Source organism: Canis lupus, chromosome 13, assembly GCF_048164855.1.
Source record: "Canis lupus baileyi chromosome 13, mCanLup2.hap1, whole genome shotgun sequence".
Taxonomy (NCBI): Eukaryota; Metazoa; Chordata; class Mammalia; order Carnivora; family Canidae; genus Canis; species Canis lupus.
Window position 1 is genome coordinate 4,463,576 of NC_132850.1, and position 23,843 is coordinate 4,487,418.

Sequence of the window (23,843 nt, forward strand, 5' to 3'; positions counted from 1 at the left end):
GCAGGATGTCAGCGTCGGGCCTGCAGACCGAGCTTGCCCGGGGTTCGGGGACCCGCCTGTCAGCCCCCAGCCCAGGGAGCAGATCCCTGCTGGCTGCTCTGGGAGGAGTCGGGAGGCCGCCCCCCAGCCACCCTCCTTCACTCTCTGTGCCACACCCTGTCACGGCCTATGGCCTCCACCTGTGTCGTCCTACACATCTGGGAGCCTCACAGCCAGGTGACAGAGGTGCTCCGTGTGGACCCTGAGTCCACAAAATGTCACCAAAGCTCTGCAAGTGTGGGTGTGAGCGTGTCTGTAGGGCGGAGGGGACACGTGTGTCCATATTCGTGGCACACGTCCTCGGTGAGGGTCCAGAGCCCTGCCCTCCACACTCTCTGGGCAGGCCCGCGTGGGAGGACCCGGATCCCACCCTGGGTCACACTGCCCCCTGGGCAGCCTGGCTCCCGGGTGGGCACGTGCTGCGCGCCCCCACCCTGTCAGAGGCTGGACGTCCCGTTCCTTCTGCTCCCGGGGCCGGGAGCCCATCTCCTCCTGTCATCGTGTGTGTCACGGTGACACTGGCCCGCCCTGCCCAGCTGCCTGCCTGTCCATCCCTGGACCCGGTCCCCACCGCGAGGCCAGGAAGTGCTCCCACATCCGCCTCCACCACCAGCCTGGTGACTTGTGGTCACTGAGCCCAGTAGCCAGAGAGCGTTTCTAAAAAGACTCACAGACATGTAATTAAAATCTCAGCGTCGGGGCTGGGGAAGGTGCTGGGCGGCTCCCGCCCCTGCCTTCCGGAAACACAGATTTGTGGCCTTTGAAAGTGACAGGAGGCTAAAGTAAGACGCTGCTAAATATACTGTCCTGGGCATTTCCGGGCAGCGGGGACATGTGGGCTTCAGTCGCCCCCCAGCCTCCTGTCCAGACACGCCAGCCCGGCCACCGGGCCCGCCTCGGCCCCCTCCAGCCTGTGCCTCACCTTCCCCTCCTCATCTGTCTTCCGCTCCCCTGCCTCCCAACCCACGTCGTGCCCCTGCTGCCCAGAACCCTGAACCCCACTGGCCAGAGGCACAGCCCGGGCCCCTAGGCCGGAATGCCAGCCCTCGGAGCCAGAGCACAGCCAGGCTCACCGCCCAGCCCCACCGCTGATCTGCGGGCGCCCCCACACCCACACCTGCGCCCACCAGGTCCCCTCTGCCTGGAATACCATCCCGCCACCTGCTCCACCCGACACGACTCTGTCCCGTCCTTCAAGGCCAGGGCAGGTGGCAGCTCCCCTGGGAAGCCTGCTCAGATCCCACCACGTCAGGGGACCGTCCAGCCTCCCCAGGACCTGACCAGGTGTCCCCAGGGGCGGTCGCTCATCCCTTGCTCGTCCTTGCTCCTGCCAAGTCTCCCCCTGGCCCTCCTTCCTCCTCTGCATTCTCCCCAGGCAGGACCTCCATCCTTTGGCCCTTTGCTGTGTCTCAAGGCTGTTGTTTGCCCTGCCTGTGCCGTCTGTGCCTCAGCCCTGTGTTCAGGCTGGCCCTTCCTTCTGCGGTGTCCTCCTCCCGGGACGCTGTGGCCCATGTGCCGTCACCCCACGGGGCCCAGCCCCAGTGTCAGCTGCAAACGCTCCCCTCCCCAGGCTCCCATGCACACACACTGGCCTCAGAAATGCACTCGGTTCTGTGCCTGCTCCTCTTCCCTGAAGAGGGATGTGGCCTCTGTTCATCCTGGGGTCCCAGAGCCAGCGGGGATGGGGCGGGGCCGGCTGGGTTTGGGGTTGGGGTCCAGAGGCGGAGGCTGCTCTTGCGGCACCACTGTGTGTGGGGCCCTGTGCAGAGCCGTCTCAGCCCCAGGAGGCAGGGCCTGGGAGCAGGCCCCCCTGCAGAGGAGGAGGGAGCCGTCCCCACCCAGGCCGCCAGGCCCCCGGTGCCCTCCCGGCTCTGCCCAGAACACAGGTGACCCGCAGCCCTGCTCTGTCTTACAGTGGAGCGTGACCGCACCCTGGGCCACCAGGAGCCCCACTGGAAGGAGTTCCACTTTGACCTGACCCAGATCCCGGAGGGGGAGGCAGTCACGGCCGCTGAGTTCCGGATTTACAAGCTGGCCAGCACCCACCTGCTCAACAGGACTCTGCACGTCAGCACGTTCGAGGTGGTCAGGGAGCAGTCCAACAGGTGCCTACCCTGCACCCGCCTCCCGATGAGCCTCTGTGGGTGTGTCTGGCCTGGCCGTGGAGGGGACGTTCCCCAGAGGACGGAGGGGAGCTTCCCGGGGGACACACCCTCAGAGACAGAAGGACACGTGGCCGGAGGCCTCGCGTCACCACGGGGAGAGGCCCAGCATTGGTCCTGCTGCAAATCCCTCCACTGCTGTCCTGGCTGTGGGACCGTGGGCTGGTCACTCAGCTCCTGAGCCTCAGTTTCCACGTCCCTACTGGGCACAGCAACACCTTCCCACAGTAGATACGGTGAGATGAGGCAGGCGAGGGGCCCAGCCCGAGCCAGGCAGGGTCGGTGCCCCACGAGTGGGCCCCAGGGTGGGGGCTGGAAACAAAAGCAGCTGTGCCGGCCCTCAGTTAATTGTTTTTTCGTGTCCACAGGGAGTCTGACTTGTTCTTTTTGGATCTTCAGACGCTCCGAGCTGGGGACGAGGGCTGGCTGGTGTTGGACGTGACAGCAGCCAGTGGCCGCTGGTTGTTGGGCCGGAACAAGGACCTGGGGCTCCGCCTCTATGTGGAAACGGAAGATGGTAAGGCTCAGGCCCGGGCAGCAGACCTCCTCCTGGGGGCTCCTCCGACGCTGCTGGCGGGAGGCGGCTGCGGCCCCTACCCCCCGCATCTGGCCCCAGAGGCCTGGCCCTTCTCAGCCCGGTGGCTGGGTGATAATCCCCTACCCCCTCTGGGGCCTCAGCGGGGCACAGAGGGTGAGGTTCCCACAGCGGAGGCCCCCACCACCACGGTCTCCCTCCTCTCCTTTTGCAGAACCATTTGAGTTGCTAAGAGAGAGTCCATGTTGTCCCTACCACGAGCGGCGTGAGCAGTGGGGAGTGTCCGTAGCGGCAGGGCCTCAGGGAAGGGATCACACCCTCAGACTCGGATCAGAGGGGCCTGGCTTTAAGTCCCAGCGCTGCAGCGCTCTCCCCCGGTGACCTCGGCAGGATGCTTCCCTGCCCAGTCTGTTTCCTCCTCTGTAGAACGAGGTTTCACGCCTGCGCTCATTCCCCAGCTAGCCAGGGAGAGCCTCCTTCGTGGGCAGCCGTGCAGAGGGAGAGGCCGAAGGCGGGCGCAGGATGGGCGTTTCTGGGCCACACACGGGGCTGCCGTGGCTGGAGCGGGCGGTCAGGGCGAGGTGGGGCAGGAGACTGACCGCTGGCGGGGCACACTGAGTGCGGGTGACGCGGGGCCCGGTGTTGGAGCCTTGACAGCTCGCTGTATTCCATAGCAGCGGAGGATGACAGGATCTGATTCCGGTTTTTAGAAAAGAGGCCTCTGAGACAGCCCCTCGAGGAGGGGTCCCTCCACCCCCATAGGACTCCGCTTAGTGACTCGCTTCCCCGAAGTCCAGGAGGGCCGGGGTGGGGAAGTAGGTCCCAGAGGAGAAAGCTGACTGCAGGACCGCAGCAGGTGATCAACGCTCACAGGAATGTCACGTCCATCCTGTGTCCCCTTGACATGATGGCATGAGAAGGGCCCTCATCTCCTGGTCTTCCTCCCAAACCCAGAACCCCCTCTCACTGTGAGAGAGACGTCAGACAAACCAAGTTGCGGGACACACTACAGAACGTCTGACAAGTATTTCGCAACGTGTCGAGGTCATCACATACAGAGACGATCTGAGATACTGTAACAACCCACGGGGCCTGAGCAGTGGTAACAAGTGGATGGGACCCTGGAGGAGAAGAGGACATTGAGGAAGACGGATGAGGTCCGAACCCGTTGTGTTTAGCACAGCATCAGACAGCAACATCGGTTCATTAGTCGTGACAAATGCACCACGCAGACAAATGCCAACATTTCCCGGGGAAACTGGCTCTGGGCACCTGGGACTCTGCAGGGTCTTCGAAGTTTCTCTGTAAACGTCAGCTGTTGTAGACCACATGTATGCGACAGGCCCCGCCCCCGACATCAGCAGGGGGAGTAATCTGTGCGGGACAAGAGCCAAGTCAGACGCCCTGAGCCACACGTGTGCGGCGGGAGCAGACGGGCTTGTGGGCAGCAGCAGAAATGGAGAAAAGCGGGTGGAGGAGGAATCGGGGAAGGCGTGGATCCAGCCAGGGGCCATTTTAATCGAATCTTTTTTCTCCTGCCTGAGTAACAGTAGAGGAAGGGCAGGCTTGAGGGAGCAAACCAAGAGTGCTCTTTGGGTGATGTTATTGAGAGCCCTGGGGGACGTCAGATGGACCGTCATCCAGGACGGGTGAGTGCTGGAGGCACCCGTGTGGGAAGCGCTGACGTCTACGTGGGTTGAGAGCCATGGGCCTGGAGCAGGGCCTGGGAAGGGGATGGCCATGGAGAAGGAAGGGGACCGCCCAGAGCCCTGGGGCCTCTCACATGGAGAGAGCTGCCGAGGAGGGACCACATGATGCGTCTCCCATCCCACAGGGAGGTGGGCTGAAGAGGGCGGTCTTCCCACCAACCCCCAGACCCAGGGTCTGTCTCCCCTCAGTGACCTGTCGGGGCCTCCACAGGCACCACTCCCTCCCTGTGGGGCTGCAGGGTCCAGGGTCTGGGTCCCGCGTGCCTGGAAGCACGTGGCTTCCGGATCCCTCTGAGCATGAGGGGCTGGGACATGGGGGGAACCTGGTCCCGTGTCACTGCCCTGCCTGCCCTCCCTGCTCCTTGATGGGTGGTGGCGGTCTGTCCCTGACCTGGACCCGAGCCCGGAGGTGGAGCCCACAATGGCAGCCTTCTGGAGGCCCGTGGTGGCCCTGGGGTGCTGTGTCCCCGCCGGCCGCTTGGGGCCTGCGCTGGCCAAGACCAAGGGCGCCGTGTGCAGCCTGGTCACCAGCGATGATTCTCCTACACGGATCCCGCGGAGCTGGTGAGAGACACGAACCACAGGGCCAGGACCATGGTCGGCGGCTTAGGGCTCTGCAGGATTCCAGAACCTGTCAAGGCGCTGCTCAAGACGCGGGTCAGGGACTTGTGCATGGTCAGCAGCGACGTGGGGTGGACGACTTCGGGCCGGGCCTCTTACTGGGACCGAGCGGATCACCCGCAGCATCTGCTGCTACGTGGGGGAGAACTCGCTGTGCCAGAGCCAGTCCCTGTCGGGCGAGCGGGAGCTGGAGCTGCCAGCCCAGGGCTCCCTGGCCGAGCGCATCCGTGCGGGGGTGGCGGGTGCTGGGGTGCCCGCGTTCCACACGGCCTCCGGGACTGTGGTGCAGGAGGAGGCCCCCCACATCAGGTACGCGCCCTTCGGCAGCATCTCGATCACGGGCCAGCCCCGAGAGGTGAGGGAGTGTCACGGGAGCCACTGTCCTCTGCAGCGAGCCATCGCGGCCGGTTCTGCGGGCAGAAGGGTGGAAGGTCAACCCTGCAGGAAGCATCATGTTGGGAAGAAGCGCCAGGAATTCCACCGTGTCCATGTGCAAAGCTGCAGAAACCTCAGTGGTGGAGGTGGAAGAAATCGTGGGTATGGGGACATTTGCCCCGGAAGCCATCCACGTTCCTAACGTTTATGTGGACCCAGAACACGGGGGGGAATATGAGAAAGGCAGTGAGCGGTGAAGCTGCAGACGGAGGAGGGTGAAGAGGCCGAGTCTGTCGGTGACCCCCAGGCCTGAATCCAACACGGGCAGCTCCGGAATTTGAGGAGGCGCGCACGCCGGTTTGGGCGTAGGAATCCCCCTCTGGCCAGCAGCTGCGTCAGCCTGGCTTGGACTGTCCTCTGCACGGGGACGGTCCTGGGCTTGGGTCCGTCTCCATTCAAAGATGAGGTGGGTGCAGATCCCGTCGCTGTGGGCAAGCGGACAGTCCGTGTTTTCCCTGGGGGCTGTTTTTCTCCAGCGATGACTGGTTTGCCATGATTCGAGGGGACACGTCCACCTCAGTGTCCCAGGAGCCACGTGGGATTCCTGGCGACTGGACGATACCTGGAAAGAAGGTGAGAGCATGGGGGTGCCGTGGATTTGGTGTCCACTCTCAGGACCGGAGTGGTGGCCCCGTGGACCACTGCACCAAGGACAGCGAACCCCAAGTCTGGGACAGGTGCACCTGCCACCGCCCGGGATGCGCCGTGTGGACCTGCTCACCGCCGGGAGGGCCGGGTGCGACGTGCACCGGACGTCCTGATGCTGATCGAGCTCTGGGACGACCTGACGGTGGACGAGGCAGCGGGCGGCCCCCCGCGTGTCACCACCTCGGACCCTCGCAGCACTGGCAGCCTCGCCCGGGAAGGAAGCCCTGCTCACAGAGGGCGCGTCTCGTCTGAGCCCGTTGGGGTTTCACCCAGAGGAGGTGAGCACAGCTGTGGGGCCAGGCGGCCCGAGCGGTGCTCCGGCGTCTCAGACTTGCTACCGCCGCACAGACTCTTCTCTCACGAGGGCTGTGGCTTCAGTTAAAAGCAAGGGGAGAGCGCAGCCGTTTGTCCTGTATGTTCTGTGGCTCCTGAGGAGGACTTGCTGGTCCCGGGGCCCCCGCGGCCTTCCTCCCTGTGATACTCCATGAAGTTCCCCGCAGCTCGGAGGAGCCCGCAGCAAGGCTTTCTGGGAAGGGCCTTCCCTGGCGACTGGGCCCCGAGATGTGGGGGGTGATGAGGAAGGAGCCCTCCCCCCCCATGCCCAGGGCCCCACTTTGCCAGCGCCGTGAAAAATGCACAAGCGTCAACGTGCATCGTGAGCAGGGGGTGCTGTCGGCGTGAGCTCGTCTTCCCGCGGCCCCTCTGACTTTTCCTCTGGGGCCTTTCATCTCGCTACCAAATTCTGTTTCCCGGTAGCCTCCCCTCTTCCTCCCTGCTCGTTCTCCTCACGGCTAAATAGATGTCTCTGGAAGGACAGCGAGGCTGTGGAGCTGGGCCGGAGCCCGGGGGGTGCAGGGACAGGGCGGGGAGCGAGGTGCCTCCGTGGATGAACAGTCCAGCCTGTGCTGTCAGAGGCGGCGGCCTGTGGTAGGAGGGCTTCTAGAAGCAACCCTAGGCCCCTTCCGGGAGTTCTCATGTCCAGTCACGGGCGTCCTGTGTCACCCCGGGCACTCAGACCCCTGTGTCTGTCCTGGAGCGCTACACCTGCTGCTGTGCTGCTCCCCTAGAACCAGGAGAGGCTGTGGTGGCTTCATCCCGAACCCGCAGACTCACAGACCTAAGGGAACAGTGAGTTCATCTGCAGGCGTGTGTGCGTGCAAATGTGTGTGTGTGTGATGATGAGACCACAGCCTGGCGTGGAGCGCGGCACCCTCCCTCACGTCGCTGTGAGGCGCACACAGCCCTCAGGAGCATGTGGGCCAGGCCTGGGGAGTCTCGCGGGTGAAGGAAGGCCTGTGAGCGGCCTCCCTGGGGCCTCACCCTGAGGGGAGGCAGCCCCTGGAATGGAGGGGGGCCCTGCGCCCTGATGGGGCCGCCTGGGGGCGGGATGGATGGTGGGGCACCGTCTGGGGCGTCCGGGGAGGGGACCTGACGGTTGTCCAGCCGCCCCGTGGGGCAGGCCGGGCTTCCCGGGCGGCGCCGGCTAGAGGAGAGTAGGGCGCTGGAAGGGAGGAGGAGGGATGAGCCCCTTGTCCCCCCCGTGACGGAGAATCCTAAGCAGAGGGACAGAAGCGGACCTGGGCCAGGGCTGGGACCATCCAGCTTTCAGCCCGGCACCCTGAGGGTCCCTCAGCGAGGCCCCCGGGTCACCCCCCCCCGCCCCCCGCAGGCTGAGGTGGGCCGGAGAGTGCGGAAGGGCCTGCGCCCAGAGCAGGGGCCGCGATCCGGCAGGATTCATCCCGAGTGGAGCCTCTAACGGGTCCAGCGCACCTGTTTGTGGCGGTGAGGTCAGAGGTCAGTGTCCGGGTTGACTGGTTGTTGGAGCATCTTGGCCCGAGGACTCGGCCCGAAGCTCGGCCGTCTAGGGGCTCCCGTCGCCAGCAGAGCAGGACCGCGGTGGGGCGGGCGATGCCTTGACCTGCGCTGTGTCACGGCGAGTCGCGGGAGGGCCGCCGATGGCACAACGTGTGTGCTTGTGCGTGTGCACGTCTGCGTACTGTGTGCTCAACGCGTGTGTTTCTCTGCATACGTGGGGGGGGGTCAGGGTGGCCACCCGGAGGTGACGTGTCCCCGGAATGGAGCCGTTGGCTCTGCGTTACACGAAACATAAAATGGACTTAGTGTTCAGCTCCTGTCGTTTAACAAAATTCCTCAGGAAGAGAAAATGAAGGGGCCTGTGGCCACTCGTCTTTATCGCGAAAGCCAGCACGTACCCCACGTGCCTGGAGTGGAGCTAATATCCAAATATTATGTATATTTTCTCAAAGGAGTTTTATAGGCTTGAAATGCTCAGAGTGGAGACATCTTAACTGCAGTGACCATGTTTGGGTGAAAAAGTTGGAAAAAATGGAGACTATTACGGTGACTGTTGTGTAAAGCTTTGATTGACATGGAAACATTCCAGAAAAATGAAAATGCCGAAAAAAAAAATGAAAATGCCGAGTTGGAGTGGGGAGAGATTTCCGAGTGGTATTTTTCCTCCGAGGCCACTTTGCATTGCTGTTGTGTCACTTTGACAATTAAGAACCCAGGAGGCGAGTGGCCCAGTCGGTGGAGCGGCCAACTCTTGGGTTTGGCTCAGCTCGTGGTCTCAGGGTCCTGGGCCCGCGCCCCGCACAGCCCTGCGCTAGCGGGGAGTCTGCTTGAGGGGCTCCGTCCCTCTCCGCCTGCCCTTCCCCCCGCAAATAAATAAAAGATCTTTAAAAAGTCAGGAGGACATTTGGAAAGACAAGGGGCCCAGGGAGTCTTACTGGTGGAGGGGACGTTCCCAGGGTCGTGAGTGTTTCTCACGGCATCCTCGTCTCTAAGCAGCTATGGGATCAAATCCCATTTTCCCGGGTGTCCCTCTTCCTAGCCCGAGGCCCCCGTGTCCCTGCCCACAGCCTTTCCTCTCTTGTGACCCACAGACCTGGGGTTAACCCTGTAAGTGAGTAAGGACTGGGGTCAGACCGACGTGGGCTGGACCCCGGCCCTGGGCCTCTGGCCAGATGTCTGTGCCCCGCTGCCCTGTGTCCCGCCTGTGGGCCTCAGGGGACACTCAGCGCCCTGCTCTTGGCCGTGCCAGGCAGAGCAAGCCGTGGCTCCCACCTGGCGGCCGCCCCAGTCCCCTGGGTCACAGATCCATCGATCCCCCGAAAGCCTCGGGGCCCTCAGACGGAGGTGGGACCCGGGGTGCTGTGCGCCCCTGGCAGCCTGGCTCTGAGGCTTCCTGGGAAGCACGTGGTCCAGGGACGGTGGAGAGGCCTGAGGTCACCAGTGGGAGGAGCTCGAACGTGTAGAGGGTTCACCGGTGTCACAAACAGGGACCCTGTGGTGGCGAGGCCCCTCCGCCCCGTGCCCCTGGGACCGTGTCCTCCGGGTGGGGACACCGTGGAGGCCGTGGTGGAGGGTCCCCGCCGTCCCCGTGCGCCCCCCGCCCGCGAGTGACCGCCTCTCTCCTCTCTCCGTCCCAGGGCGCAGCGTGGATCCTGGCCTGGCCGGTCTGCTGGGGCGACGGGCGCCGCGCTCCAAGCAGCCTTTCCTGGTCACTTTTTTCAGGGCGAGCCCCGGTCCCGTCCGCGCCCCTCGGGCAGCGAGGCCCCTGAAGAGGAGGCCGCCGAAGAAAAGCAACGAGCTGCCGCACCCGAACCGCCTCCCAGGGATCTTCGGTGAGGTCCGGGGCGGGCCTGGGCCGGGCCGAGGACGAGGACGGCGGCGGGGACCGAACCCTCGGGGCCTCAGTGGCGTCAAGCCTGTGGTCACCCTCCAATGCTTGTCTGACACCTGCTTACCTCGTGGGCCCTGAGGACCGGCCACCGGCCTCCGTCCCCGCCTCCCAGGGGCGCCTTCTCTGCCCTCCCCTGGCACCAGGGCTTTTTCCAGAAGTCTCCCTTAGCTTCAGGTGCCCCTTCCTCCAGGCACTGGTGGCTCTCAGGTCCCCCCTGGGTCCCCCGAGGATCCACAGTTGTGTGTCCCACCAGGCTGAGCCGCTCAGGATCAGGGATGGGCCTGCCCTGCCCCTGCCCTCCTGCCCCCTTCCCTCCACGGGGGGTCACCCTTTGGCCTCCAGGAGCCCCTCCATCGGGTGGAATGGGTGTGGCGGGAGAGGTGGGGTGAGGTCAGGAGGGGTCTCTGCAGAAAAGCAGGAGCCACCTGTGGCCCAGGGTCCCCTGGCTGTTTACGGGAGCATCGCGGGGCCGCAGTCGGAAGTCAGGGGAGGCTCTGAGCAAGTGCAGGGTTGCCCTGCAGCGATCGGGAGCCACCTGGAGCCGGCGAAGGCTCTCGAGCTGGGTCATGGCACCAGCACCGCTGCAGGATGGGCTTCAGGACACCAGGGCATTGGTTTCACTTCATTCATTTATTCAACAAATGTGCCCGGTAGGGTGTCCCCGCCCTGGGAGCTCCCTGTGGTGGCTGCCCGGAGCAGGAACCCCAGGAAAGCCCCTGCTTCTGTCCCTGCAGATGACGTTCATGGCACCGATGGCCGGCAGGTGTGCCGGCGGCACGAGCTCTACGTCAGCTTCCAGGACCTGGGCTGGCTGGTTAGTTCCGATTCGCCTCCTTTGCTTAAATGACCGTCCCCACCCGAAGATCCTAAGTGTGCCCCCGGGGGGAGGTCCCATTACGGTGACTTTAATTTTCTTGTGCGTTAGGTTCTGATGTGTTTTCTGAAGGGAGAATGTCTTAGTGTGAGGAGGTGCTTTGGGGTAAACCCGGGAAACGGGGACAGTCTGAATCCTCAGCCATGACACGTCAGCTCTGCAACAGGGAAACAGAGGCTGGGGCTGCAGCTGCAGGAGGCGTGGGCACCGGGGGACAGGGCTGTGCCCGCCCCCTGCCGGGCCTGCTGGTGGTGCCTCCTGGGGGAGCCTGCCTGGAGGGAGCCGAGGGTCGGCAGCCTGGCCTGGGGCTGCGGGAGGGGAAGGGGCGGCCCCGAGTCATGCCGCGCCGGGTGCTAGATTCGGGGCTCAGGAGGGGGCATCCGCTGGGACTCACCTCTCCCATTACCCCCCAGGATTGGGTCATCGCCCCCCAGGGCTACTCAGCCTATTACTGTGAGGGCGAGTGCTCCTTCCCGCTGGACTCGTGCATGAACGCCACCAACCACGCCATCCTGCAGTCCCTGGTCAGTACCGCGTCCGTCCTGCCCGGACCCACGGGGCGGGGGCTCGCAGCGCCGGGTGGGTGGCAGCCCCGGGTGTCGGGGAGGCTCTGTGCACAGGAGCTTCCCTGCGTGCACGAGCAGTTCCGGGCTCACGCCTGTTCAGGAGCCGGTGCCTGGGTGGCCGAGCTGTGTGTGCACCTGCACCCGCACACACCCGACTTACCCTGACTGCTGGCGCGCCCCCACCTCTGTGCGCTACACACGCGACTTACACGACCTGCTCTCTTGTGGTCAGACGCACGGCACACACAGCAGACGTGCGTCCCGCCTGGGTCCCTGTGTGCTCTGAGCACACGCACCACCGTGTCGCCGGCGTGCTCAGCCTCCTGTGGCACAGACGTACGCGGGGTGAGCGACGGGCGTGTGCATTGGGCCTCCCGCCGCATGTGTACGGGGCCGGGTGACGGGTGCCCCGCTGAGCTGCTGGGCCTCGGCCCCTTCTGTTACCTCCCCGTCGGCTCTTTGTCCTGCTCCTTTGGCGCTTGGTGTTTCCCACAGGTGCTGTGGCTCCCGTGCTGGGGGCTGGGGGCGGGGGGCGGGGGGCGGGGGGCAGCCTCAGAGCTGGAAGATCGCCCCTGGGAGGGGCGTTGTCGCTGCCGCTTGTCGCTCCGGGTTTTCCCACCGCTTTGCAGCGTAGCTTGAAATCTGGGATCGTCAGACTTCCAGTTTCGTTTTTCTCTTTCATGATGCTTTGGCTCCTAGGGCGGTTTTGTGGTTCCATATAAATTCTGGGATTGTTCTCGTTCTGTCACAAGTGCTCCGGGTGTAATGATAGGGATTGCGTTAGGCCGCGTCTACCCTGGGAGGCGGGGCGGCTCTAACAGTACCGCTTCTCTCAGCCACTGAGCCTGGGGATCTGCCCGTTTGTGTCATCTCCACTTTCTTTCACGATTGTTTTATAGTTTTCGGAGTATTGGTCTTTCACCTCCTTGGTTAAGTTTAGTCTTTGGTGTTTTATTATTTTTGCTGCAACTGTAAATGGGTGTAAACTGGTGTAAACTGTAAAAGAAACTCTTTGTTTTCTTATTTCCTCTTTCCGCTGCTTCTATTTAGTGTATACAAATCCCACATTTCTGTATTTTGATTTTGTAGCCTGTGACATTACTGGATTCATTTATCAATTCTAGCAGGTTTTTTGGTGGCGTCTCTAACGTTTTCTACATATAGTATCATGTTATCTGCAAACAGTGAAAATTTTTCTTCTTTCTTACTGATCTGGTTGCCTTTGTTTCCCTTTTTCTTGTCTGATTGCTGTGGTTATGACTTCCGGTGTTAGGTCGAATAAAAGTAGCGCAGGGGCATCCTTCCCTTGTTCCTGACCTTACGAAAATCTCTGGTTTTCAGCATTGAGTATGATGTTCACTCTGGGTTTTTCATATAAGGCTTTTATTTTTGAGGTTATGTTCCCTCTAAACCTACTTTCCTGAGTTGTTTTTTTTTTTTTTTTTTTTTCATGAATGGATGTTGTACTTTGTCAAATGTGTTTTCTGCAACTTTTGAAACGGTTATATGGTTTTGGTTCTTTCTCTTATTCATGTATCAGATTGACTTATTTGTAATTATTGAACAACCATTGCATCCCAGAAATAAATCCCACTTGATCATCGTGAATAATTTTTTAATGTATTGTTGGATTCAGTTTGCTAGTATTTCGTTGAGGACTTTGCATGTGTATTCATCAGCAATGTTGGCCTCAGTTCTCTTTACTTGCAGTGTCTTTAGCTATGGTATCGGTGCGATGCTGGCCTTGTAGAATGAATTGGGAAGTTTTCCTTCCACTCTTGTTTTAGGAACAGTTTGAGAATAGGTGTAACTCCTTTTTTTAATGTTTGGTAGAATTCGCCTGTGAAGCCACCCGGTCCTGGACTTTGTTTCTTGGGAGCTTTTGATACTGATTCCATTTCTTTGCTGGTAATTGATCTGTTCAAATTTTCTTTCTTCCCTCTTCTAGTTTTGGTAGATTATGTTTCTAGGAATGTATTCATTTCTTGTTGCCCAGTTTGCTGCCGTATAATTTTCATAATACTCTTCTATTATAATCTTTTATATATTTTTTTTATTTTTATTTATTTATGATAGTCACACACAGAAAGAGAGAGAGAGAGGCAGAGACACAGGCAGAGGGAGAAGCAGGCCCCATGCACCGGGAGCCCGACGTGGGATTCGATCCCGGGTCTCCAGGATCGCGCCCTGGGCCAAAGGCAGGCCCAAACCGCTGCGCCACCCAGGGATCCCGATCTTTTATATTTCTGCAGTGCTATTTCTCCTCTTCACTTCTGATTTTGAGTCCTCTCTCTCTCGCTCTTTTTTTTTTTTTTTTTTTTTTGAGCCTGACTAAATGTTCACCAATTTTATTGATCTTTTCAAAGAACTAGTTCCTGGTTTCCTGATTTCATCGATGCTCTATTATTGGTTTTGTTTTTTAAGTAATCTCTGCACCCAAAATGGAGTTCAAACTCATGACCCCAGGATCAAGAGTCCCATGTTCCACCAACTGAGCCATCCAGGTGCCTTGGTCTCTTTTTTTATTTTTTGTTTCTGTTTCATTTATTTCTGTTCTCATCTTTATTATTTCTGTCCTCCTGCTGATTTTGTTCTTTTTCTAACTCCTTTAGCTGTGAGATAAGGTTATTTGAGATTTTTTTGCTTTTTGAGGTAGGCCTGTGTTGCTATAAAATTCCTTCTTTGGACAGCTTTTGCTGCATCCCAAGGATTTGGGACAATTGTGCTTTCATTTTCATTAGTTTTTTTTCCATATATTTTTAAATTTTACTCTTTGATTTCTTGGTTGACCTATTCATTTTTTGATAGCATGTTATTTAACCTCCATGTATTCGTGCTCTTTCCAGACTCTTTCTTGTGTTGGGTTTCTAGTTCTGTAATATTATGGTTAGAAAAGATGCATGGTATGACTTTAATCTTTTGTAATTTATTGAAACTAGTTTTGTGGACTCATATGTGATCTGTTCTGGAAGGTGTTCCATATGCACTTGTAAAGTGTATATTCTTTTTTTTTTTTTAATGATTTTATTCATTTATTCATGAGAGATACACAGAGAGAGGCAGAGACACAGGCAGAGGGAGAAGCAGGCTCCATGCAGGGAGCCCGATGTGGGCCTCAATCCTGGGACTCCAGGATCATGCTCTGGGCCCAAGTCAGGTGCCAAACCACCGAGCCACCCAGGGATCCCATAAAGTGTATATTCTTACGATGGAATGTTCTGAATATATGTTAAAATCATCTGGTCAGATGTGTCATTCAAAGACACTGTTTTCTTGTTGATTTTGTTTGGACGATCTATCTGTTGATGTAACTAGGGTGTTAAAGTCCCCTGTTATTACTGTATTACTGTCAGTTTACTACGTGTTTGTTATTACTGTTTTATGTATATGAGTGCTCCCATGTTGGGTGTATAAATATTTACAATTGTTAGAGCTTCTTGTTGGATTGTTCCCTTTATGATTATATAGTGTCATTCTCTGTCTCTTGTGGTCTTTAAAGTCTGTTTTGTCCCATGTCCTGGCTTCATTATCGTGTCTGTCTGCACGGTAAATGTTTCTCCACCCTTTCACCTTCAGTCTGCAGGTGTCTCACCATCTGAAATGGGTGTGTTACGTGGGCAGCGTATAGATGGGTCTTTTTTTGTTTTGTATCCGTTCTATTACCCAGTGTTTTTGATTGGGGCATTTAGTCCGTTTACATTCAAAGTAATTATTGATAGGGACGTACATGTTGCCATTTTGTTTTATTTGCCATTCCATTGTGGTTGTTTTTGTATGTCTTCTGTTCCTTTCCTCCCTTGCTCTCTACTCTCATGTCTAGTGCAGACTTTTTTTAGTAATATATGTGGCTACCTTGCCCTTTCATTTTTGCACACCTATTCCTGGCTTTTGATTTGTGGTTACCGTTGGGTTTGTACCTAACATTTTCTGCTTAGAGCAGTCTATATTAAGTTGATGGTTGTTTAAGATGAACCCATTCTTTACTCTTCTCCCCCCACCTCATCATTTAGGTATATGGTGTCATGCTTTACATCCTTTTATTTTGTGAGTCCTTTGGCTGATTTTTATAAACATACTTATTTTTACTGCTGTTGTGCTTCCTACTAGTCTTAATCTTACTTATGATCTTTTCTTTCCACTAGAAAAATCTCCTTTAACACTTCTTGTAGGGCTGATTAGTGGTTATGAATTCCTTTAACTTTTGTTTTCTGGGAAGTACTTTATCTGTCCTTCTATTCTGAGTGGTAGCCTTGTTGGACAGAGTTGTCCTGGCTACAGCTTTTTTCCTTTCAGCACTTTGAATATATCATGCCACTCCCTTCTGGCCTGCAGTGTTTCTGCTGAAAACTCAGCTGATTGCCTTCTAGGGTTCCCCTGTATGTGCTGTTGGGTGTTTTTTTGTTTTGTTTTGTTTTGTTTTGTAAATCCCCTCTTGGTGCTTTAAACATTCTCTGTAGCACTCCTTTTTGCCATTTTGATTACTGTGTGTCTTGGAGCAGATCTCCTTGGGTTGATCTGGTTCCAGGATCTACCTCTTGAATCTGGATTTCTGTTTCCTTCCTCCTATTTCTTCAGCTGTTATTTCCTCAAATAAATATTCTGCCCCTTTTCTCTCTCTTCTCATTCTGGGATCCCTGTGATGAGGATGTTAAATGCTTGATGGTGTTGCTGAGTTCCTTAAATCTATTCTCATTCTGCGTAATTTTCCCCTCTCTCATCTGGTGATCTTGATTACTTTCCTTTTTTTTTTTTTAAGATATTTATTTATTTATTTATTTATTTATTTATTTATTTATTTATTTATTTATTTATTTATGAGAGACACAGAGAGAACAGCAGAGACATAGGCAGAAGGAGAAGCAGGCTCCCTACAGGGAGCCTGATGTGGGATTTGATCCTGGACCCCGGGATAATGACCTGAGCCAAAGGCAGATGCTCAATCACTGAGCCACCCAGGTGCCCCCCTGATTACTTTCCATTACTCTGATTCCTCCAGCCTACTCTTTATTCTATCGTGTGTGTGTGTTAAGATTTATTTATTTGACAGAGAGATGAAGAGCATGAGGGGGACAGAGGGAGAGAATCTCCAGCAGACTGCACACCAAGCAGGAGTCCGATGCAGGACTCGATCCCATGACTCACCTGAGCCAAAACTAGAATCAGACACTTAAGCCCCTGAGCTACCCAGGCGCCCCTCCAGTGTGTTTTAAATCGCATTTATGGTGTTCCTCATCTCTGACTGGTCGTTTTTTTTCTCTTTAAGGGTCTCACTGACATCCTCCACTCTTTTCACATACGGTATCATTGTGGTCATTCCTTTAAAATCTCGAGCAGGTATATTGCTGACGTTTCTCTTAGGTGTCTTGCTGTGATTGTGTCTTGTTCTTTCATCTGGAATGTACTGTCTCCTGATTCTAACTCTCCATGTCTGTCTCTGTGTGTGAGGAAGGTCAGCTACGTCTCCGGCTCTTAAAGGCAGCAGCCTCCTGAAGCCGAGGTCCTGTAGTGCCCTGCAGCGGTGCCCCCGTTCACCGGAACCAGTCTTCAGGGGCGTCTCCTCTGTGTGTGTATAGTCGTCCTTCCCTCTCCCCAGGGCAGGAGTCCCAAGGAGCCCTGGTGGGGCTGCTTGCTGCTGCTGGGCTAGCGTGCCACCTCGAAGGGGCTCAGCCCACCGTGTAGTGGGGGGGGTGGGCACGCAGTGTTTGCAGGTGTGTGCGCTGGTCCCCTGCTGGAGGGCAGCCGCTGCTGCAGGGCCCGAGCCGGGGGCGTGGCCGGAGCAGCTTGGGCCGTGGGGAGCTGCTCGGGGAGCTGCTGGCAGGAAGGCCTGCGGGAGGGGCCCCTGGAGGGGGGCAGGGCTGCAGGGAGGGGTGGAGAGGTGGGCGGGGCCTCGGGGGTGCTGGTTCCCACGGGGTGCTGGGGGGCTGGGGGGGAAGGCTCCTCGGCCCCTGGGTGCCCTGGGGTCTCTGGGCTGTGCTCTGGGAGGGTGAGCAGCTCCCGACTCAGGTGGGGCCCCAGGCGGGGTGGCTACTCCCGCCACCCCCCTCCCCTGCCCAGCCAGGCTGCTGCTGGCCCACGGGCCGCTGGAAGTGCTCAGGTCCTAAGGACCCCGAAATCCAGCCCCTCTGGGTTTCAACACTGGCCGCCAGGGGCTGTGCCTTCCCAGGGCTCCTGGTGAGGGTCCGCCCCCTCCGCCCCCTTCTGGGCCCTTCTCTCTGCCTTGGGCCGTGGAGTCGTCTCTGGGTCAGTCTGTGCGTCCCTCACCCTCGGGGGTGCCCGGCTGTGTGCGGGGACCAGGAGCTCTGGGGGGCGTCTGCTACCAACGCGGCACCCCAAGGCTTACGTGGTACTGACTCGGGGTGGACACCTCCTAGAAGGTGGACCTGGACTCCTAACTCCTGTGTCCCCAAGCCTGTCTGGGAGCTCCAGGGGCGAGGAGACGCAGCACCGCGGGGGCTTTGGCTCGGTGGTAACCACCTTCCCACGTCAGGCGGGGCCTGCCCCCTCCCGCCCCCCAGGAGCCGCCTTCTGCCCGGAGCTCAGTGGGATGAGGAGCTCAGTGGGATGAGGCACGTGAGCCCCAGCTGCCCTTTACGCACCTGCTTCCTGCTCCTCCAGGGGCTCAAGGGCGTGCGGCCCGAGGGGCCCCTGCAGCTCCCAAGTCCGGCTGGCTGGCTGGGTGGGCTCGGGCGGCAGGTGACGTCGGGGGTCAGGGGCCGCTCACGGGGCCCTGGGGTCCCGCCTGAAGGGCCAGGTGGGTGGACTTAATCCCTTGTCCAGGGACAAGCAGGTGCAAAGTGCCACCGCCTGCCTTGCTCTCTGGAAGTGCTGCTCTGGCTGCAGCGCAGAAGGACGGGGCGGGGCGGGGCAGGCAGGGTGCCAGCGGGGGGCTGCGGTGGCCACCGCCAGGGTGTGGGGTACAGGGCAGAGGCAGGGCGGCCCTCGGGAGGGGCAGGGAGTGGGGCACCTGGGGTCTGCAGGTGAGCCCGTTGGGCTGGAGGGCTGTACTGACCCCGAGGTCCTGGGTGCCGACTGGAATATTCCCCGTGTCCCCTTCCCTCCCCACGGAGTCCGTGAGAGCAGGGACCAGGTTGGGACATCCTCTGTGCCCCGATCCCGGTGGGGCTGGCGCGAGGCCTGTGTCCTGGATACGCTGGTGTGGGGAACGAGCAGAGAGCCGTTGTACCCCCTTGGCAGGGGCGTGACTTGTACCCAGAGCGGCCCAGCCAGTGACAGACCCTGTGACCTGCTCCCCCAGGGCCCACACCAAGCTAAGTGGGCTGGCACCACGGCCTCCACAGCCCCTGGTCTGGGCCCAGATGGGACAAAGGCCTGTCTTTCTGTCCGTCATCTGCGGGGAGTCTCAGGCCGCGCCCGGCGGTGCCCGACGTCCCCCCAGCCCCAGCTCAGGAGCGGCCCTCGCAGGTTTCCTGCCCACAGAGCCCCGCGGCTGCTGCAGGGGGGCCGTGTCCCCTGGTTTCTGTCCCGTGGGCCTACGGACACCAAGCCCAGCCATGGCGCGTGGAGGTGGGGACGTTGGGGGCAGTGGCAGCCGCGTCCCCGCCAGGCTGGGCCTTCGCGAGGCTGCTGGGCCCCGAGCAACCAGCGTCCTTCCGCAGGCGGCTCCGCGCTGGGCCTACGGGGCCAAGACCGGGCCCGGGGGGGGGCGGGGGGGGGCGGGGGCCAGGCTGCCGGTGGGCCCCCCACCAGACGGCTTCGTCCGGTCCCGCTCGGCGCCCCTGCCAGGGCTGGAGGCCGGGGCTGCGGGGAGGCCGCCTCACCCGTGCAGCCTCCCCCCCAGGCCCCCTGCATGTGGCCCCTGCCCGGCCGCTGGCGCTGCAGCCCGTCCTCTCGGTGCAGCGCGTTATTTTTTTCGGAGGCTGAAAGGCCACTGCCCTGGGCTCGTTCCTGGCAGCAGGGCCGGGGCGGGGGGGGGCAAGAGGTCAGTGCGCTGGGCCCAGGTCCCACCGCCCCGCGCGGAGCCTTGTGCCACCCCCGGGTCCCGGGCCTCAGTCCTGGTCTGTCCAGGACAGTCGTGGCCTTAGAGGTGGGCTCCAGGGTGGGAAGCGCTTTGCGGGAGAAGCGCGTTGCACACCCCAGGGGCGGGCCTAGGCTGCTGGGCCGTCTCCAGGCCTGTGACCATCACCAGCTCGCACGTGGGAGGGAGACAGACCACGAACGGCTAAGGGGGGGGCACATCACAGAGGCACAGAGGGGGGCATGGAGGGCACCTGGAGGGGCACCGTGTGCTGGGCTGTCCCGTCTGAGGGGAGCCGGCCGGGGCCCAGGGGGTGCCCTGAGGGCAGTGGGGCGGGGAAGGGGCGACAGGGACAGGGTGGGGCACGTCTCCACATCAGCACCCACCTCGGCTGCAGGTGGGGAGGGCGCAGGGGGTGGGCGCTCGGGGAAGCCCCGTGTTCATGCCTCTGCCTGCCGCCCCGTCTGGCCAGGTGCACCTGATGAAGCCGGATGCGGTCCCCAAGGCGTGCTGTGCCCCCACCAAGCTGAGCGCCACCTCCGTGCTCTACTACGACAGCAGCAACAACGTCATCCTGCGCAAGCACCGCAACATGGTGGTCAGGGCGTGCGGCTGCCACTGAGGCGCTGCCCACCCCCTGTGCCTCCTGCCTGCGTCCCCCCACTCCGGAGGCAGGGAACCCTGTAACCCAGCCTGGTCCTCAGATCAACATATGTATGCTCCCCTCGCCTTCCTGCCCGGGCTGGATCTTCTCCAGGCCTCTGCATCCTTCCCTGCCTGCGGTTTGTGACAGTCCTTTGGCCTCCAGGCCTGGTGGTCTGAGTCATCAAGTAGGTTCTCTCCCAGCCTCCTCCACAAGCACATCCTGACCAGCATTTTGGGTTGAAACCGAAGTCCTGTCTGAGGACCTACCCATGCAGGGTGGTCTGCGGTAAATAGGCACCTAGGGCTCAGGGTGGCTACCTCCGGGTCTTCACTGTCCATTTCAGGGCTTGGTATGTGTAGACAGGGTCTGGTCCACCTCCGGTTGCCTGCCCCTCCCTGGCGCTTTCTTTTTTTTTTTTTTTTTTTTGTTAGAATGTGGACTTGCCCTCGTTGTGTAGTTGTGGGTCTGAATTACAGCCCACTGGCCACAGGCATGTGGGTCAACTCGAGGAAGAGTTGAATGAACAACATGGTGTAGGACAAAGGCCGATGGCACTTGTCTCCCCCTCCCGTCTTCCTGTCTTGATCTGCCTCTGCCATCTGGGGAAGGGGTACAGGGCATGGACGTTTGGCCTTTGTAGGAACAAAACATTTGGACGGTTTTGTTCGCCTGCCTGTCCCCATGCTGAGCCACGAGCAGCTCAGCCCCATGGGAAGCTCCGTATTGAGCCTATCCGGTGATACGTCAGGTGGCCTGAGATGACAGTGCTCAGCACACGTGATGTGATTTCCCTTTGGCGTGGCAAACACCAATCATCAATCCTGATATTTTTTTCTTCCAAATCTGTATAGAATTCTAAAATGACGCATACTGGAGTCCCCTGCAGCCACTGCCAGCAGATCAAAGTTGACATGTTAAGTGGAAACTGTTTGCCATCTTGTGCAGGCCAGGGGGCAATCCGCTTCACCCAGAGCAGTGCACCTGGGACCCCGGGCAGCCTGCGGCCAGGGCACGGCCTCCCAGCCCCCGCTATGGCCAGAAGTTGTCACCATAATCTGCACCACCCTGTGTGCCCAGGAGTGCTGTCCTCTACCTTGGGACCTGTGAGCCAGGGCGCGACAGGCAGTAATTAGGGGCCCGGGCGGGGCGCTCCCGGAAACCGCTCCTCTGCCCGGAGCCGCTGCCAAGCCTGTAATTTCCCTGCTCAGCCCAGTCCAGCTGCCTGGGCCTGTCCCCCCCACCCCCCCCAGGCCCAGCGGGGCGGAGGCAGAAGCACCATGTACCCCTGGGGCACATCCCCAGTCACCCCGCCCCCAGAGGAGGGGCCCCAGGACCACAGGTGTGGAGGCCAGGCCCTGCTGGGGGACAAAAGCCCCTCCACAGGGACCTGGGGGTACAGGAGCAGACGCAGATTGTGCCTGGACTGTGTGCTAGGGGGTGAGCTCCCTGTCAGTATAAGGACCTAAACTCTGGTCCAGATGTGAGGCAACCAGACTTGGAGCCTCCTTTGGGCTTCACTTTCCCACCTGTACCTGTGGGCACTGGGCCTTCCGCCAGGAACGTGTCTAACCCTTTCTCACCCTGCACGCGGAGACAGCCTCATGACCCTGGACTCGGGGCTCAGGTGGCGGTCACAGATCGGCTGGTAGGACAGGAACCTGTTTGCCATTCGAGTCCTCAGCTGACACTTGTCTTCCTAACATCAAGGATTGTCTTTCAGGCAAATGTAAATTTGAAATCAGCCAATTATTTCAACAGTTTTTTACTTCCCCTGGTAGCCAGCACCCAGTGGCGGCCTGGCACAGCCAGCGGTGTGCCAGGGGTGTCTGTCAAAACCTCCTGTTCGGCAGCACAGCACGAGCGCCTGGAGCTAAGTCTCCCTGCGCATGCACAACTGAAAAGCTTTCGCCTGGCTCCCTGGGTGCCGCTCGCAGAACCTCTGCAGCCCGCGCAGTCTCTAAATGAGATCCAACAGGAACTGCCCCGAGCAGGACGCAATCGTGAGTGGACACAAAGCCTGTGCGTCTCCCTCTGTTTATTGCACGGTGTGGCACGCGCTCGCTGCGTGCGTTCTGTTCCCAGTTGTCAGTTTGCTGAGCCTAGGACGGCAGCCGAGGGAGCGGCCCAGATGCCGCCCTTTCCCTTCCTCTTGCTCAGGCCGTGGCTTGTGTACCTGGTTGCACGGGACTGAAGGCTACGCACAGGGGGACAGTCAGGCCCGTGGACAGCCACGAGGAGTCCGTGACTGCTGCCAGGAAAAGGCTGAGGAGAAAGGTACAGCAGCCTCGGTTTGGGGAGCACGAGGCTGGCCTCGAGGCCTTGTCGGCACATTTCTGCTCTAAGGTTTTCTAAATTGGGGAAGTAACTTGTTCTGGAAAAATCCAGAAACAGGAAAAGAGGCCACATAGCAAGAGGACAGAGGTGTGGAGTCAGATGGGTCTGAATCTTGGTTTTTCTTCTGCGGAGCAGGATCTTGGTTCCTTCCTTCCAAGCGAGTGTGAAGATCACATTTAGGACAAGGTGTCCCACGTAAACACTTAGCAACTGGAACTTGCTGGCATTACCACAAGGAATTTGCTGACTGCTTAGCCCTTTCTGTGCTTGTCCACTAAACCTCCTCTCAGAAAATGTTCTGCAGATGCTTTTTCCTACAAAATCTACACCCTGCGATCCACGGAGGGAGGACTTTGTGTTCTCACCGCTCTCAAGGCCTCAGGAAAGTGTCTGGTTATGGCCAGGCTGGGAATCGCCCCCAGTGCTCCCAGAGGCAGGGGGAGCCCACCAGCCTGCTGAAGGCACAAGCCTTGCCCCATCTGTTGAAAAACGGATTTTTAACTTATCACAAAAATAATGCAGTTTTGGAGGAAAAATTAGGAAAAAATACAACTGAAGTCACCACAGTTGTATGACTCAGATAAACGCAGTATCTGGATGAATTTATTTCTAGGCTTTTCTCTTAAGATACACGCATAGAGATGTTTACATATTATAGATGTTTTTACAAAATTGGGATCATACTGTATTATATGGATTGCTTTCAAATATGCCTTTCCCACTTTATTATGCCGTAAAAATTCTCCTGTTGATAAATATTTTTTGAAAACATGGCTTTCTAGGTCGTTTATACCCGAAGCTGACAAGACTGTCCACAACTCCAACACAGGTCCCTAATCCCTTGGGGGGTTGCTGAGGCTGTCATGACTGTGACATAGAGCCCGCAGCCCCTGGAGGTAGATGTGCGGTCAGAGCGGGAGCTCGCGTAGCCACGGGCCCGACCTCAGGGCCACAGCCCGAGGAGTTAGCGCACCGGCAACCCCCGGCCCTGTCTGCCGCAGTGGAGCAGTGTGCGCAGACTGGAGGCCACCTCGGACGGGGGCAGGCCGACCCAGGGAGGCACTCTGTCCTTTGGACCACACAAGGCCGCGTGGCACCCTTAGGTCCACTTCTGATGGGCCGGAGCCTTTCCAAGCAACAGAGGTTTGGGTGTGCCGTGGTGGCTGAACTGGGCAGCCAGGCCACTGCACCCCAGGGTGCAGAGCCAAACAGTCTCTGTTCCTTCCAGGCTCATTATAGGGACCATGACCCAGGTATCCCCCCGGGGCCTTGGGCCCCCTGCCATAGACTGAGGCTAGAGCCCAGTAAACCGAGCAGGCCGAGCTTCCTCTCCCGGTGCTGCCATGTTTTGGGTGACCTTTGCAGCCTGTCACCTGGGCCATGGTTTCCCCTCTGTATAGGGTTCTGCTCTGGATAGAGTAATAACGCCTGTGGACACTCCAGAGCGAACCAGGGGGCACGCTGGTGCCCAGTGGGTGTTACCAGGGAAGAACAGAAAGCAGCAAGGTCATTGTCACAGAAGCCAGCGCCCTCTTGGGAGGTGGGCCATGCTGTGCCCTGCATACACATGCCTTCCTGGGGACTGACCTGTGA

General features: G+C 59.0%; 1 protein-coding gene and 1 long non-coding RNA gene across 2 annotated transcripts in view; one reads left to right on the forward strand and one right to left on the reverse strand.

Moving 5' to 3' along the window:
• The window catches only part of BMP8B (bone morphogenetic protein 8b), a 32,587-nt gene extending 9,566 nt beyond the window's left edge, over nucleotides 1–23,021 (forward strand). The window contains exons 2-7 of the mRNA XM_072771810.1: nucleotides 1,955–2,144; nucleotides 2,570–2,718; nucleotides 9,602–9,796; nucleotides 10,590–10,669; nucleotides 11,143–11,253; nucleotides 19,743–23,021. Coding sequence (XP_072627911.1) covers nucleotides 1,955–2,144; nucleotides 2,570–2,718; nucleotides 9,602–9,796; nucleotides 10,590–10,669; nucleotides 11,143–11,253; nucleotides 19,743–19,892 — 875 coding nt within the window. The 3' untranslated portion in view covers nucleotides 19,893–23,021. The remainder of the gene's footprint in view (nucleotides 1–1,954; nucleotides 2,145–2,569; nucleotides 2,719–9,601; nucleotides 9,797–10,589; nucleotides 10,670–11,142; nucleotides 11,254–19,742) is intronic.
• On the reverse strand, nucleotides 10,467–18,942 carry LOC140602378 (uncharacterized). The gene is made up of 2 exons (XR_012005316.1): nucleotides 17,892–18,942; nucleotides 10,467–17,150 (listed from the first exon to the last, which is right to left on the reverse strand). It is a non-coding gene; the product is annotated as an uncharacterized lncRNA (long non-coding RNA).
• Nucleotides 23,022–23,843: the final 822 nt, after the last annotated feature.